Genomic DNA, 16,834 nt, shown 5'->3' on the forward strand with positions numbered 1-16,834 from the left:
GAATTCTCGATCGCTACGGTCGTTTAAACAGGAATTAAGCCGTCTTGATGAAGTGGATGCTATTGTTTGGCGACAGATGTTTCTCGTGGATATTTACTTGCAATATTTGTAACGGATGATAAATCGTTAGTCGTAGTTCCTGGTGACAAAACGCCTAACCTTGCTACTTCTCTCAGAATTACTTTTTGATTAATAATATTTATTAATATGTATGTATAAATTATACTAACAATTACTTTTTGTTTTAGAAAATATGCGAACTTAGTTAAAAATATTTATTTGCTTTGAGTTCCGGGAATATATGTCTATAACATTAATCTTCCTTTTAAGATCCATGATGATCATTTTTAAATCGTGATTTTTTTATGAAGCCTGTTACTTTAAAAACTTAACGCTTAATGAATATTACTTTTATTAATAATAGTTTCTATGGAATTATTGCAAGTTATTACTTATTACAAAATTGCAATAGTTAAGTACAAACTGGTTCATGTTAGATATCAAATGGTAAATATTTAGATCCACGTTTTCTAATTCATTGACTTTATGATTTAAGCATAAGAATGTGTAATAGGTTTTTGGCTAGACAATGTATAGAAATATCTTATGTTTAAAAAAAAAACGAAAATATTGATTTTGATTAAACAATTTATTTTTGAATTACGCCCAAAAGAAATAATTAATTATAAAGAATGAGACTTAAATATACTCTGTTACATGGTATAAAAAGTAGTTATACAGATGTCGGCTAACAATTTTGCGTCCTTCATAATGATATTGCGCCGCGTAGTGTACTTTGACAGGATATTTTAATAAAGTTAGCGTAGAATGTTAGAGGCAGGGGCCCGAGAAGTATTTGCGAGGGATACAGCGCGTCCTCTTCCAATTAATTCAGGACTTTTTATTCGTCCAAATTACGTTTTGATGGCTGGTCTTTGCTCGGTGAGGTTTGGTTCGGTTTTTGGCTGTTTTTTTAATATTATAAGAAGCCTTGAAGGTTGTATTCGTTCGCGTCTCTTTAATATTAATGGGTGTCCCTGAACTTAATAAAAATATTAATTTTTGTTTTGTATGTTATATTATATATTTATTATAATTTTTATTTTTATTATTTTCGTTCGTTCATTCTCGTTAATCATAATTTTGCAACGAGTAACTAAGCATAACATTTATTTAATTAAGTGACAGTTGACAGAAGTTTACAAATTTCAACGTACAGGTTATGTAACCTCCAGGTTTCAGCAGGAGCGTCTGGCGAACAACGGCCAATCTTTGCCGACAACCTTCGCAAGAAAAAAGTTGTTCAGACCTTTTCTATTTGACCTTTTAATGTTAAAAAAAATCATTATTATTGTTAGCTTCCAATCAGACCATTAATTAAATAATATGCCCCTCATTTGATATTTCAATCATATCATCATCATAATTTTTGCAATAGTCAACTGCTAGGCATAGGCTTCCCTTATAGATTTCTAACAGGACCGGTAGGAAGTGATGTGCGTCCAGCGTCTTACGTAAATCATATGTGATTTATGAGTTAAAATATGCGTCTGATACATTAGCATATAATTAAGTGTAGTACATATAAGTAGACAAATATTTAATGTGTTGTTAAAATTGCTGCTTTCGATAGAATTATTAGAAATTATTGCTCAATATTTGATGAAACAAACAGAATCTAGAATTAATTTTAGATTTAAAAAATTACTTAAACTTTTTTAATCCAATATCATGAATTAATGAAAAAAAATACGTTTTCGTTAATTTTACGTTGTGTATCACTTATTTATTATAGTTTCTTATCTCGTATACTGACTTTCGCTTATATACAAACATAATTCATGACAAAATTATTTTAATTATTACCGGTAAGCATTTTAATGTTGTGAAAATATATAAATTCTCAGATAAATTATATTTCTGTGACGTAAATATTTGTATGTTGTGATTAAAAATATAACGGCAATGCGAAATAAAAAGGTTTGCCCATTCAAAAACATGAGAAAAGGTTTTATTTTACGCATGTTAGTCATTGTGCATGGTACTTTTGAAATTTCTTTTATAAAAGTCTGTTTGAAATATGTGTATTATTATTCTCTCATTTTGTCATTGCTATGCCTATATTTTTAGTGACCGTAAATGATAATTGTGAAAGATTAACGGAATGTATTGAACTAGACTCTAATATGTAAAGTCAATTATTCTTGTATATTCTAGTATAAAAATTTCCTCTTAGTCCTAAAGTATTAGAGATAAAAATATTAAAATTCTTCGTGTATACTTTTGTTCACGGATAGAATTTTCAATAAAAAAGTAGACGAAGTAATTCATTCACAAAAAATGATCTAAACACGTTGACACGGCTAGTTATTTTGCCGCTTTAACAATATTATAACGAAAACAAACATATTTGTTCCCTGTCTCATCGATCACCTTCATATGAATTCTTTCTGAAACAATAGAAAAGTGCGAAGAGATTTAGGCTTTGTAAGAAAAAGTTAAGATTTCATGTCATCGTTGAAGTATATTACAATTATAAATTTTGTTGTTACACTTGTTTTTTTTTTTCATGTTACTTTCCGATTCTGTGTCAGTATTTTAACGTGGACGGTAAAAATCATTACAAACACGCTTTGATACGCTATCAGTGTTTGCAGAAGAAGAATATCCAGATCACGGACTCAGCGCCGAACCAATATCTCCATTCTGCATGATCTCAAAATCAGGCACTATCTCACGGCAACCGTTAATTATCAAATTTAAAATTATTTAGGCGAAATTAGAAGGGCCTTGCAAAGACCGTGACAAAACATTCTTTCAAGGCCGTACGACTATGAAGAAATTCGACGAAGATGTAAAAGACGCAAAGGATAATGGAAACGAATAGTATCGAACAACACCGAAGATTTCCGAACATTGTCGACTATGAACGAATGGGCCATGTTAAAAGCCTTCTGGGTTCCGAAAGCAAATCAGAGGTCTGAGTTTAGTCTAAGTAGTGCTTAAATGTTATCCTCATCATTTCCGCATATTGTTACTGGTCTAATAAGACAAATCCTCTTATGTTACGAGGTGAAAAGTTCTGAAAAAGTTTGAAAAGTGGCCTCAGAATGTTGTATAAATAAAAAATATTTCCTTTGAAATTATGTATTTTTTTTTCACAAAAACCGGGAAACAACTTATGCATACATCTGGTGATTTCGGTGTGTAATTAAGAATTATATTCAAACTTTTACAATAAAAATATCACTGCATTTCAGCCATAAGGCATTCCTTTACGGAACATAAGCATGCCCCATTGTTTACCAATAAGACTTGTAGGTGGACATTCTATGTCGCTCTTGCTGTTGCGCCGCGGGGTTCACTTCAGAACCTTAAGGCACCTATGGTCATCCGTTTTGGGCGTTCAGTGGCTTGCTCACTTAAACTTACCAATTCGCTATTACGCTGGTAACTTTCGTTTGTCTACAGATTTACTTATTTATACTTCGATCTCGTTATGCACAATAGTCGACTTCAACTTGTATATATAATATTAGTTTTAAATAATATAGATAACAAATATCAGAGGGCCTTAACAATGTCGTCTGACCACCTTTAAAATGCGCTTTATATTATAATATTCCTAAAATATTTACAAATTATGTAGAATCATAAGTTTATAGCCAGCGATTAAATTTCTATACATTTAAAAACCAGAGAGTAAGAATTGATTTCTCGCTAGTGTATATAATTTCCGCGGGAGATTTCGTTAATAAAACGTAAGGTGAGAAAGCGCGGTACGAAATCAGGCGATCGCATCAATAAAGAGTGATATTAACAATATAAACGGTACACAAACAATCTGCTTTCCTGGCTGTCGGGACTAATCCTCTTATCGCGTTATCCCGAGCGCGTTGATCAGACGTTTCCGCGGCGCACGCGGGCTTTAGAGGGGAGCGCCCATCCCGGAACTAAGATAAGCCGTTTAAAACAAATACTAATGTTTTCAATTCATTATTCTTATATATTTCATTACTTTAAAATATTGTCACTTCTCCTCTACTGCTTTTAATGATTTAAGCTTTAGAAGTGCATATTAGAGGTGTTTGATATACATACTTTATTATAAAACTGTACTGTAACAGACGAATGTGAGCTTGCATTTATGGTTATCATTTTAAAGAATATACATACATATATTATGTGAAAAGTCGCAGATGCGATAACTTCAACTTAAAAAATCGACGCTTTTAAGATTATAAACACATATCGAACATATTCCGCTGTAAAAACACAAACATGTTTTCGTCTTTCATCTTATTACAAAACTTTAATAACAACGATTACAAGTAATAAGGGTGATTGGTTATAGGTATTAAAGTTTTGAAGGGGTGAACGCATTAGTCAGCAAAAAGCTTTTATACTCATTTCAAATTACCTAGTATAAAGTGATTACTCTGAAATATATGTTTTTTCTATTGGAACATGACAAGCTAGTAACTTCTGGCAAACAAAATCTGCAACGTTAGATAGTAAAGATTAATTCATTTTAATATGTATGTATAATAATACGAATTTTGAAAACGCTTTGACTAATTCATTACATTATTTATTATTTTTAAAACCATTAATTTTTACATAGCGTATACCATATAGTAACTGCCAGGAAATGAATTACACATTTACCCCTTTCAAACTTTTTCAGCTATGACCAATCAAAATGTGTACTAAAAAAAAGAATTTTACTTGGATAGTATTGAAACGTTTTCGATATCAGAAATTTATCGGGTGCAAAACAATAAATCATAGTGGTTATTGTTTTGCAAGAATGGAAGTTATTACAACAGAGTGAGATGTAGGTTACTTACTCTATTGTGATGCGAGGGCAGACTGCGGTGTGATTTGATCGGCGTGACGTAGCACTTGCCCGGCCGGGCCTCATCCATCAAGCGGCGGATATTATCTGTTATAGACTTAACTAGAAATGCTAGATTATTGAGACGACGTAATGCTCTATGAATGGGTTTATTGAGCGCTTTTTGCGTGAATGCGGTCCCTTAATTGATTATGTTCCTTAATAGACCGGAATATCATAAATTGAAAGCTTTGTAGTTCTATAATCTTACCCAACATTACAATGGGTAGATGTCAAAGTCGGTCATTTATGACATGGATACCTCTGGTGACAGTTTTGATGTGGAGAACAAGAGAGAGAGAGAGAGAGAGATAGTTAAAATTCCTTAACAAATATACTATTGAAAGAAATTTCGACTTAAATTTAGAGCCCGTATAGAAAAAAAACATTTCCTTAAAATTGAGAGTTTTTTTTTAACATGAAAATGTTATATAAAAATTGTGTCGATGTTGTACCGCGTTTCCTTACCATTTGCTTTCGTGAGAGAGTGTTGCATAACACAAAATAGTATGTACATACTACTGTTTTATGAAATATTTTTATGTTTTCTGTTAACTATACAAATGTCATAAACATTAGTTATTGATTTCAGGTGTGAAGGCTTTAAAGGAGTGAATATATTGCTTATTTACTGTTAATTAATGTATGTTACGCCCTGTCAAAAAATCTCCCAATTTCTTTTAAACAATTAATTCTGCTTCTTCTTTTCAGCCAATGAATGTCCACTGCAAGATATAGGCATCCACCTAAGATCGCCCCGATGACTGGCGTTGCGCTGCATAATTAATTAATATAACATATTTCAAAGTTATCATTTTATATAGGACTGATCAGAAATACTTGTAAATGTTTTTCGCAGACAAATGAGCTACACATTCATCCCTTTAAAGATTTTTTTTCACCACGAACCAATCATTATGTTCATGGAATAACCCACAACTGTAAATGTGCATTAAACAATATAATGCACTATGAATATATCATCTTCGTTATTACATACATCGTCGCTCTACCTCGCGGCACGGTGCTTTGATACATAAAAAGCGTTTTTTTTTTAATAAGAGATGGATCACTAAAGACGTAATTAATTATGTTTGAAGATAATTGAATCACAATCCTGATAGGGGGAAGATTTTATTAAGCACACTTTTATTGTCACGTACAAATGGACACTGGAAACCGCAAATTGCCGACGCATTATGACATCGTTAACATACTTTCAACACGCATACACGTGTCAGAACAGGGCTTTTTATGTCTAGAATGATTACGTTATTGTATAATCTCACACAGTCAACACATTATCTATTATTCTTTATGGATCTCATCATAATCACCATTTTAACACATACATAGAATTCCAATAAGACGGGTAGGAAGCGGTCTACATCCACTGTCCTCTGATGATTTTAGCTCGCAAAATCGTCTGTCCACCTTTTGGGTGAACGTTTTACGCCACGTTTCCCGAACTGGGGTCTCCACTCGAGAACTTTAAAACTCTATATCTCTCTTCTGTTCTGTGCACTATGTAGCCACCACATTAACACGCCGATCCGCTTAAGTTATATCGGTTACTTTCGTTCTTCTAATTAGAAAAATCCCCGGCATTGAATGGAAATATTAATTACGGTAATCATTATAAATAACATAGATTATATCAGTGGTAAAAATGTTAATTAGGAGGATGTTCCAAGCCAGTCCTATTGGATATATTTCTAGCAATGAACGTTCTGAAATTGTATTGTTGAAGATTATGATGATGAATGCTTGTAAAATAATAATTTCAAATTTCGAAACACCTCTTTAGAAATATAAATACACTGAATATATTTCGCTATAAAAACAAAAATATGCATTGTCGAATCAATCATTATTTTTACAAATTTTAATACCAAACTTTCATTGTAGTCTATATTAAAAAAAAGAAACTTGTAAAAAAGTAAATTTGATGAAGATATGTATCTTAGAAAACTTTATAAAAGTCTACCAACATTAAAAACTTGATCGTTGTATTTTAAAATACCAGTAATGCCTTTAAATAATTATAGAAAGCATTAAAATATGCAACGGGTTCGTCGCCTGTGAGTGTTGTTTTCCCTGTTCGATCATCACTGCTGCCTTATATAGCTTTATGACTCAACTTTAGCCATTAGAGAAGCATTACGCTTCCACTTGAATAAATAACTTACGTGAAGGCACCGGCGTCTAACACGTTACGTCCTTAACGAGTACGTAATTGGCCGACAATTACAAAGTTAAGATGGAATAGTTTAACATTTTTAAAGGTAGTATTTAATAATTATAGCATTGTCAGATTAATGTCATTCATGTTCACATGATTTACATTGACCACTTTAATTTCTAATGAAAAGAACGGAAATCATAAAGAGCCTATTTTAAAGAAAACTAGAAACAGTTTGATTTACTCTATTATGGCATTGTTTAACATAAATATACAAGGACGTCAAAGTCGCCCGGAGCTTAGACAGCTTACACACAAACACACTTTTGCAATATCCTTAATATAGTAGTAGAACAATTAATTATCTAATTTTACAGTTACTTAAATATCGTTCATTTTGCGTAATGGATTTTTTAATAAGACATCATTAATTATTTACATGATTATTTATTTAAAGACATTACATGAGAGTATATTGTACACGGTTACCGACAAAAGAGTTACTAATTTTATGTTCCCCAGAGAAAGGTATAATATAATTAAAATAAGCTTATTGTTGACAATCTTATGTACAAACACTAGCTTGTCATATTTACCGTTAATGTTAAACCTTATGTGACTAAAAGCCTTATTTGTTTTTGTTACTAAAGATTTTTTTAAGTCCTTGGTACTAATAGTTTTTTAGGCCATTACTTGAAATAAAGTATAAAAATTAAAAAAGACCCATGAAAAATTTGATCAGTTTACTATGTAGACGAATTATTTATAACAATGCCTGCCTTTGGTGGTTACTTGATTGTTTTCTTTATCCGAAATTCTTTACTAACAACCTTAATGCTTTTTAGCTCGATCACTGACCGATACAAATGTATATTTTGTAAAAAGCTCAAAAAAGTTGCTGAAGACCGCCGGTAAATTACAGGGGATGAAATCTCTTAATTATTATTGGCAGAGGCGTTGCTGGAGTTTTTTCAGCCACTTCTTCGAGCGCTAACGCTTTTCGAAGTCGTAAAGTTAGCCAGGCAACAATAACAGATCAAGTTTCGGCCTTCTCCGGTGCCCTTGAGTTTGAATGCTAAACGTATACAACCTAAGCTCCTTTCTTGGGGGCCAGGGTTCCACGGAAATAAAGTAATAAAGTAATGTGTAGCTGCCTGAACAGAGGTACCTGTATAAACCTTCATAATTGATGACCTTAACTGAGGTTTTGGTGCCAAATGCCAATTCAGAAACGGTGATCAGTTATAAAAAGCAGCGGCAGGGTGTCCTGAGTTCCATTAAAACTACGCGTTACAAAATTAAGATCAGGAAAGAAATATACGATTTTTTGTATTTAATTCTTTACGTATTTATTATTTTAGATATATGTAATTTTTTTATTACGAGAGCAGAATTTGAAGCGTAATTTTTTGTATTTTTTAACAGAAAAAATAACTAATTGTTATATTTAAAACATATTTAACAAACTCTAAATTAATTATGAGCTTAATACCAATGACCTCAATTTTTCTGATATTGCGATAATCGTTGGACTTATTGGAAGCTTTGTTAATTAGAAGGTTTTATTTTTAAGCTTTTAAACAATTAGTAACTTAATAACATGAGCTTATTTTATATACTCATTTAATTAAGTTGTGTACGATTTGTGATCACTCTGAAATATATTACATTAACTATTTATTTTCTATTGGAATGCGACTGGGCAGTTTTGTAATCTGATAGCCCAAAATCTGCGGATAGAAACAGAAAATAATTATTTTAAAGTCTTTGTTATATTATTATTACGGTATTTATTATTTCTGAAACCATTAATTTTTGAGTACGGTGTAACAAACATTAATTGACAGCTAATGATTTATTCATTGACTACGTTAAAAAACCTACGAACACATGCACTAAAGAGAATAATATGTGTTGTGAATAGACAATCCTGTATGTATTACATAAATTTTATCACGTTGTAAAAATAACTAGAGCTGTTACTGACAAAAATTGTAAGTTACAGTTGTAGCATATTGATTTCTATATATAAATGCCTAGTTTTCAGTGTGATTAACATATGAATACGACAGTAATCATAGCGGCAACTGTTCAATCCACAGAGACGTTGTTCGACACTATGCACATTTGTACCGATTTGTTAAAGACCGCAACAAGCTAATAACTCTCTAGGGCATCAAATAGAACTACAGGTATCTACACTCTATTGTTGCATGTGCGACGTGGGAATACCTTTTTGTTGTATTTTTTAAATATACACTACTTGAACGCTAGTTTTAAATTGCAGACTTGTCACCGTCGACTTACTGCAATGTACAGGTCTGCCCCAAAGATGTCTGTGGAAGCATATACTACAATAGCTACGCAGGCGGCTTGGCGATTGCAATGTGGTATTGTAGTACGCAGAGGACGCTATTACCCAACCTCTGTAAACTTGTTTGTGAGCAGTAGCAATCATAAATAATTTATGGAAAAGTGTGAATTATTTAAGATTGTATTCCGGAAAACGAAACCGTGACATAAGATCGCAAGTCTTAGTTCTCTGCCGCCGTGCGTACTGCTTACGAAATTAGAGACTTAATTCAACCTATGTTTTTCATGATCGTAATTATTTCAGCCGTAGGATATACCTTGATGAACAAAGGCCTTTTCAATAGGTTCCCAAAAATACCGCTTGGAAACGAACTACATCCTCCGTCACTCGACAACTGCAACAAGGACGTATGCCTATCACGCTGGTCTTACACAGCGCTTACTAATGTAGAGTTTCCACTACAGAAACTTATTGCCCTAGCGGCCATCTGCTCTATTATATTATTATATTGTAAAACTATTGCTATTTCAGAACAAACGAATATATTATTAACGATACTTTTGTCGCGAGCTATAATTAAATCTAATTAATTTATCTTATTGATTTAATTAAAAAGTACGAGAAGGTTTTTTTAGTGCGTGTAACGTTTAAGTTAAAGTAAAATTGTGTTATATAATAAAGTACACTTGCAGAAATTAAGTAGCCATTTTAATTAATGTCTGTAAAAGTATCGAGGTCCGATATTAGCACGGTGTTTGTCACGCGTCTTAAGATAGGGCGGGCGGCAAGGTAAGGGCAGGGGGGTGAGGGATTTAATTGCAGAACGTCGTCACTTGGCAAAGCAGAGATTTACGCTTCGTGGCCCGTTTTGTGTCTGTGGGGACTAATTTATCTTAAAATTTCCTATTATACATACATAGGTATTGCCACAATGAAGCAAATTTGTTCCATATTACATTATATTAATGCAGTTTCCACTGTCATTAGTCTTGGGAATCATCGGAGGAGGCATATTACCAGTTGTGGACGTCCTAAGATTGTAGTGATGATAATGATAGGTCCGGAGTAGTTTTTTTTAGTATTAATAACGTATTAGTTTTGTATTCCTAATTCTTTTTGTGATGAAAATATATTTGTTATTTATTTATTAACACTTTTTTTTACACAATAGACAATAAATACAGGAAAAAAAGAAACAATTCATATGGTACAAAAGGCGATTTTATCGCTCGAGGCGATCTCTACCAGACAACCTTTAAAACCTAGGGAGGTCCTAGAGAAAATATCGAGTGTAGCATACTAATTCTTTGTTAATTTTTAATTATAATAGTGAAGTTGAAAAGACTTACCACTTGCTGCTAAATTTAACGATATTAACAAAGAAAGGAATAGAAGAGAGAACATACTTATAAATTAATAAAATACGACAGGGCATTGGGAAATCAAGAGGGAGAGGGTCTAGGTCCAGTAGTGGACCTCCTACGGCTAAAATGATGATGATGATGATGAAGCATTCTTATAACTTTACAAAGTGCTAATTTTTTAATCAGTATATATTCTTGAAACCAATAAATTAACAATCACATGTAGAAAAGGTTATTCGTATATAATTAGATTAATATCATTAACATTCAATTAAAAAAGCCAGATTAAATATGACATTTACGGAGCAAAACTAGCCAGTAAGTTATTAAAATAGTTATGTTACCATGATGTGTTTAAACACAAAAACTGTTGTTTTCTACTTTAGAATTGTTTGAGACGTACCAGTATGAGCAATTAAGAAAAAAAAGTCATGAATTTTTTTGCTATTCATAACATAAGTATTTCTGGATTTATTTAGGTCAATTACTTTTGACGACTATTAAATCTATACTGTGCTATGAGATATTAAGTTTGTTAAAATCTTTATAATCTATTGTTTGAAACATAATAATAAAACGTTGAAGAAGATCGTTAATAAATCGCATGGTGAGGAGAAAATTAATTTAGTTCCGTGACAATAATAATTGGTCGCCTGCATCTCTTGCATGTGATAGAGATGGGCGTCGTTTCGCCGCGGCCGTTGAATAACTAATTAATCACTGCTTCGCCGCAGTTTGATTTCCTGTGGGAGTGAAAAATGCGGTGTTGCTATAAAATAGAAAAGGGTTGGGCGTCACCGCTCTGCCACGAGCGAAAGGTGATCCTATGTTGCAGTACGTACACCTTGTAAATTTGAAAATTTCTTTATAATCCCGTACATTGTTTTCGAAGTTCTATTAACGTGACGTAAGAATGTTTATTAAGCTTAAGTACATTAATTTCTTTCTCTTAATAACTTGTAGACTGTACTTTAATTATGATACTTTTTTTTACTATTTTTTGTGATAAATTTGTTGGTTTGCCTTTAAAATTTTGTCTGGATTTGAAGTGGCAGCTACTCAATAAAACTCAAGGGCGACTCAAGGGCTGTAGGAAGAGCCGAACCTCGACTTGGTCAGTTGCTATTACTACACCAATGTTATGTTAGTTATGTTACTACCATTTCGAAATGCGTTAGCGCTGGGAGAAGTAGCGGAAATTCCTGTAACGCCCCTATAGACAATAATTGTAGATTTCCGACTTAACTATGTAGACCTGCCGTCTCCGGCAGTTGCTTCTGGAATTTTTACCAAAATAAATATTTACATTGGTTATTGATTGAACTCAGAATTAGAATAATATTTATACGAAATCCCTTCTTATCGAAAAAGGACTTTTAAATGACATGCTTTGCATCAATTATTAGGTTTTTTTTAATAGATATTCTAATTCTACTTTGATAAAGCAAATAAAAAAAATATTCAAAATACGGCACGCCTTGTCATAGATGATGAAACTATATATTTTTTTATTTTAAAATTAACAAAAGCATCACATTATACAGTGGTCCAAATTTATTTGCGTTTTTAAAGTATTTATGGTATTACATAAATAATTGCAGAAAAAATATGCACTACAAGCTTGTATCTCTGGCTCTCGCTTGTCTGGTTGTCAAAGAACTGTATCACAAACCACCCAACCAATGAAAAAACGCATGTACAACCAAACTTTATGAAATTAGCTGCCCCGATCATACGGCTTAAGGTCGTTCGATACATCTTGTTAGACAATGTTAAAGATAGAGTCTACACAAAATCAATCGAAACTACTGCAACTTTCAAACCTACAATCCATGACGTAATCTAAATGTGACTGAATATTTAATTAGAAGAATCGATGTCTGTTTTGTTGGTCTTGGTGGACATATCTGTGTGGGTGTGTTTGATTATTAATATGACACAATGACCGGTCTGGCGCTGCTCGCATCCATCAACTTCCCGGGACCTTAACTATGCCGTTGGTCCACCCAGGGAAGGAGGAGGGAGGCCCACCTGCGCTTCGTTAACCGGCGATAACATGAAAATATAAAAATATTATGAAATTATAATAAAACAATATGCCATAAGTACACTTTTAAAAGCTACACTTGTTTTATGTTGATTTGAAAAGAAAAGTTCACATTAAAAATCTGCATATAACAAGCCGTTTATATTTCTGTTCAGTGTTTTAATTGTAAAACTTGATATTTACAGGAGACATACCGTCGTTGGGCGTGTAGCACGATGGTGCCGCTTTGGGTGGAAGAGGGTGCGGAGGAGGGTTCGGAGGAGGGTGGGAGGTCGCGGCGAGCGCCTGGCGAGCACACAGCGCGCTGGCACGCGCGCCACCTGGAGCGCGTAGGGCACCTGGACCGGCGGCGTAGCGGAGGTGGCGTGGTCGGCCGCTGGGTTCGCGCCGCCGCCGCCGGCCCGGGGCGGCCCCTCGTCCGCCTCAAGCCCTGCCTCTCCGTGTGCCAGCTGGTCGAGCAACACTGCCCTTACTTCCTGCCGGCGGACCGCGCGCCTGCCTATCCGACACAGTACGCCGGCGAGCCCACGTTCCTATGCCTCGGTTGGTGCAATTTATTACTAAAGCACACAGTTAACAATAAAGTTAATTGGTAAGATGCTAAACGTCAACAGGAAAGCCAAAATCCAAAGAAGATTCTTATTAGTCAGGCAATTGTAACCGTTTAAGTCAGTTTGGTACTTTCGTACAACCTTGTGACGGAATGCGAAGCGGGTAATATCGTCGAATAACAGCCCAAACCCAGGTCTCATCGTAGAAGCCTTATCTATAATGGCGGTGGGCAGAGCATATCGCTTGTCAATCGACGGCCGTTGGGGCGAAAAGCTTTCGAGCGGCGACCACAAATTAATAAACGCGGCGTGGGTAAGCTCTCACTAGGTGAACCAATAATCAAGGAAGTTGTTATATTAGCAGCGCAAAACAGGTCATTGTTGCTATTTTTGGGGGAGACCCATGCCTACATGTGAACGACTATCGGCTGACATGATGACGACGATTCTTCTGAATACTGCGCGATGTTCTAGTATCATTATTATTCACTTGACAATTTTTGTAATAGTCCAAGCGATTTCATTCTGCATAATATTATTTTTAGCCCACAGTTCTAATTGAAAATATTTTAATTCAACTAGACATTTACACGCACTTTAAAATCGTTAATTATTTTGACATTAGGTAACCGATTCGTAATGCTGGTTTGCTGAGAAGAGACAGCCAGAAACTCATGAGTTGCCTTTTTTAAATGAAATTTAACAGTGTTTGCTGTATGTGTACATTATAATGCATCATGTAAATAAGTCGACATACCAAGTACCACAGGCATTTTAAATGACAAAAAACTTTTAAATGCTATGATAACATTAATTAAATAAACTACTTTTAAACTATTTGAAACTATGTTGTTGTACTTTATTATACATGTATGCGTATATTAAAACTCATTAAATATTTGTTAGCATTTCCAGGCGAAATTAAGGTGTTACCGGTTTATTTTAATGTTTTACATACAAGCGTATCTGTCCATCTAATAATTTTGATAAACGCATAGTGTAAAAGACGTGAATGTTGTCCTTTTACAAGTCTTACAACTAAAATATTTAATTTACACATATCACTCATGTTACGCAACGTAGCATTGTTGGTTTTCACAATGGGTAATGATCGGTGTCGAGAACTCGGCTCAGACAGCGGGGGAGGTTTGAATTAGGCGCGATTAGCTCCCACCATCGCTTGGCCGGGGCTCAGAACAAGAGAGCTCGAAACAAATAGTGGCTTCTGCTGTGAATGCAGACGTTTTTATGTTTCTTTTCACACATTGCAGTAGCCAATTGTTGCTTCTGTATTCTCTCTCTACTATCCTCTTTTGTTTTGTTAACCGATCACGAAGCTGTTGTTGAGTGCTTTAAGATTGCTTTTTTATTACAGTGCACATGTATACAATGTAGTAGAATTGATTATAATATCTACAGTTCGCACATTTTTCTATTGTGCATTTAAAATATGATTCTTTTTCTTTGTGGAAAGTATCAAAGTTTAATATTCAAAGAGACTTAAAGATAAAGCAGACTTTTTTAACGTAAGTTAAAAATATCTTGCATCGTTTTTAACTCCATCTGCGTTTTTTAAAATTTTTAAGTTTTTTCTATACAGTTAACTATGTTATCTAATTTTGCTTTATAAAATCAACGATTTTTACTGTCTTTTCTTGCTTTAGCATCTCATTGCCGTAGTCATAGTGCATGTTACATATCATAGATTCATATAATTGTAGTGATTACTGTGTTTAAAGTAGTTACGTTGGTTGAAATTATCTAAAAGCATTTTTTCACTCATTTCGAATCGCTTTATCAAATAAATCTCAATTTGGTTTTCTCTTTACTTACTGAACAATTGTTTTTTGGTTAAACTATCTGTTCTTTCAATATTGTGGTTTGTATATGTGTATGGTGATTTAGGAGAAAACTACAACCTAGGTGTCCAAGAAGCAAAAATCCATTTATGATGGTACTAATGCTCTGAAAACTATCACCTCTAGAAGTACATTAATATTACGAAATCCATAACAGACTGAAGACAAAAAGTATTAAGCATTTTAGCCGTAGGACGTTCACAGCTGGACATAGACATTCCTCATAGATTTCCAACAATATTTTCGACAGCGACTTGCATTGAGCGTTTTTCAATAATTAAAAGGAGGGGTTGCAAATAACAGATTTGGTAGTGTTTATTACAGGCAGTGTTTCTATGGAATAAAAATGATAAATATGATGTACATTATAGACGCGCGGATACCAGAGACCGGGGCGCAGGCGAACAAGTCGAACTACGGGCCGGACGAGTGCTGTTACTGGCACTGCGAGGGTCGTCTGTGCTACCGCTGCGACGCGCGGCTTACCGAGCCGCTACGCCCGCCCGCAGAGAAATGCGTGCCGGTGGAAGATCGAGCGCCCACCTGCTCTGTTCCGTACCAAGCGGGCACGACGGCAGGCATGTCGCCTTCCGCTCTCCCAATCTCCTCCACCCTACTGGCCGCTGCCATCCTTGTGCCACTCGTGAGGTTCCACCGGACGGCGCTCACACCAGTGTATGTGCGCGACACGAGGTTATAGTTTTACGTTCCCGTGCGACGCACTCCCAAGTCTCGCGGTCGCCGGATCGCGGTCCGAACTTCTATTAGTGCTATACTTATGATAATAAATAGCGCGGCGAGTTGCTCGATGAGGCCCGCGCTTCGCGGCCGTCCCGTGAGCGCCGGTGCTACCTTAGACTGTAAGATATCTGCCGGCAAAGGCCGGGCAAGAAACACCGACAGAAGGTCATGAGTTTTACTCTGTGAATGCTTATGCGGAAAGCTGATGGTATGGTTCATTTCGAAAAATTAAACGAAAACACAATATTTACGCCGAGTGAAAAATAATTTTATATTTTAAATAGTGTTTTACAATGTCACAGCGCCCACTGTCCGATGTGGCGCGTAACCTGTTTCATTTGTTATTTTTGCTAAAATAGTTTACAGAAAAGCAATATTTTTAACTGTATGAAAGCAGCGGGAGGTATGGCGGATAGAGCGCGCAATTTGATAGTAGTTTGTACGGCAAAACTTTTTATACGTGTGAAGAGTATTTAACAATGAAGGTTACGGTTAACTGATAGATACCGGCTGCTCGGTCTGTAATCCGTTATTACTATATAATGAAGAAAAAACTTCGCCGATAGTCAATATAAATACGGATATACCTGTAAGGGTTTTTATCATTATCACACAAAAAAGTATTTGTTTTACCATGGCGTCAATAGAAGATATTTAAAATTGATTTTTAGAGCGTTATTTTTGTAATGTTGCATACCCGGACAAGCGGAGACTTTGCAACAAGGTGCACAGAGACGAGAGCGGCATTTAACACTGCCGGAAAATATCAAAAGTATGTTCAGTTGTTCCGTCTTAACGGGTTTCCGATGTTCATACAGAAGTCTGTGTTGCCTTGTAGCAACGTCTAACCGTTTGCGGACGCCTAAACTTGTGGTCTAT

General features: G+C 34.8%; 1 protein-coding gene across 1 annotated transcript in view; it reads left to right on the forward strand.

Annotated features, from left to right (window-relative positions):
* Nucleotides 1-15,914, forward strand: part of Mid1 — a 54,253-nt gene extending 38,339 nt beyond the window's left edge. Inside the window, exons 2-3 of the mRNA XM_068772988.1 lie at nucleotides 12,990-13,347; nucleotides 15,586-15,914. Of these exons, the coding sequence (XP_068629089.1) occupies nucleotides 12,990-13,347; nucleotides 15,586-15,914 (687 nt within the window). The remainder of the gene's footprint in view (nucleotides 1-12,989; nucleotides 13,348-15,585) is intronic.
* Nucleotides 15,915-16,834: the final 920 nt, after the last annotated feature.

Source organism: Battus philenor, unplaced genomic scaffold (genome assembly GCF_028537555.1).
Source record: "Battus philenor isolate CCGP_79_NKW_IND1 unplaced genomic scaffold, ilBatPhil1.0.hap1 SCAF_5, whole genome shotgun sequence".
NCBI lineage: Eukaryota > Metazoa > Arthropoda > Insecta > Lepidoptera > Papilionidae > Battus > Battus philenor.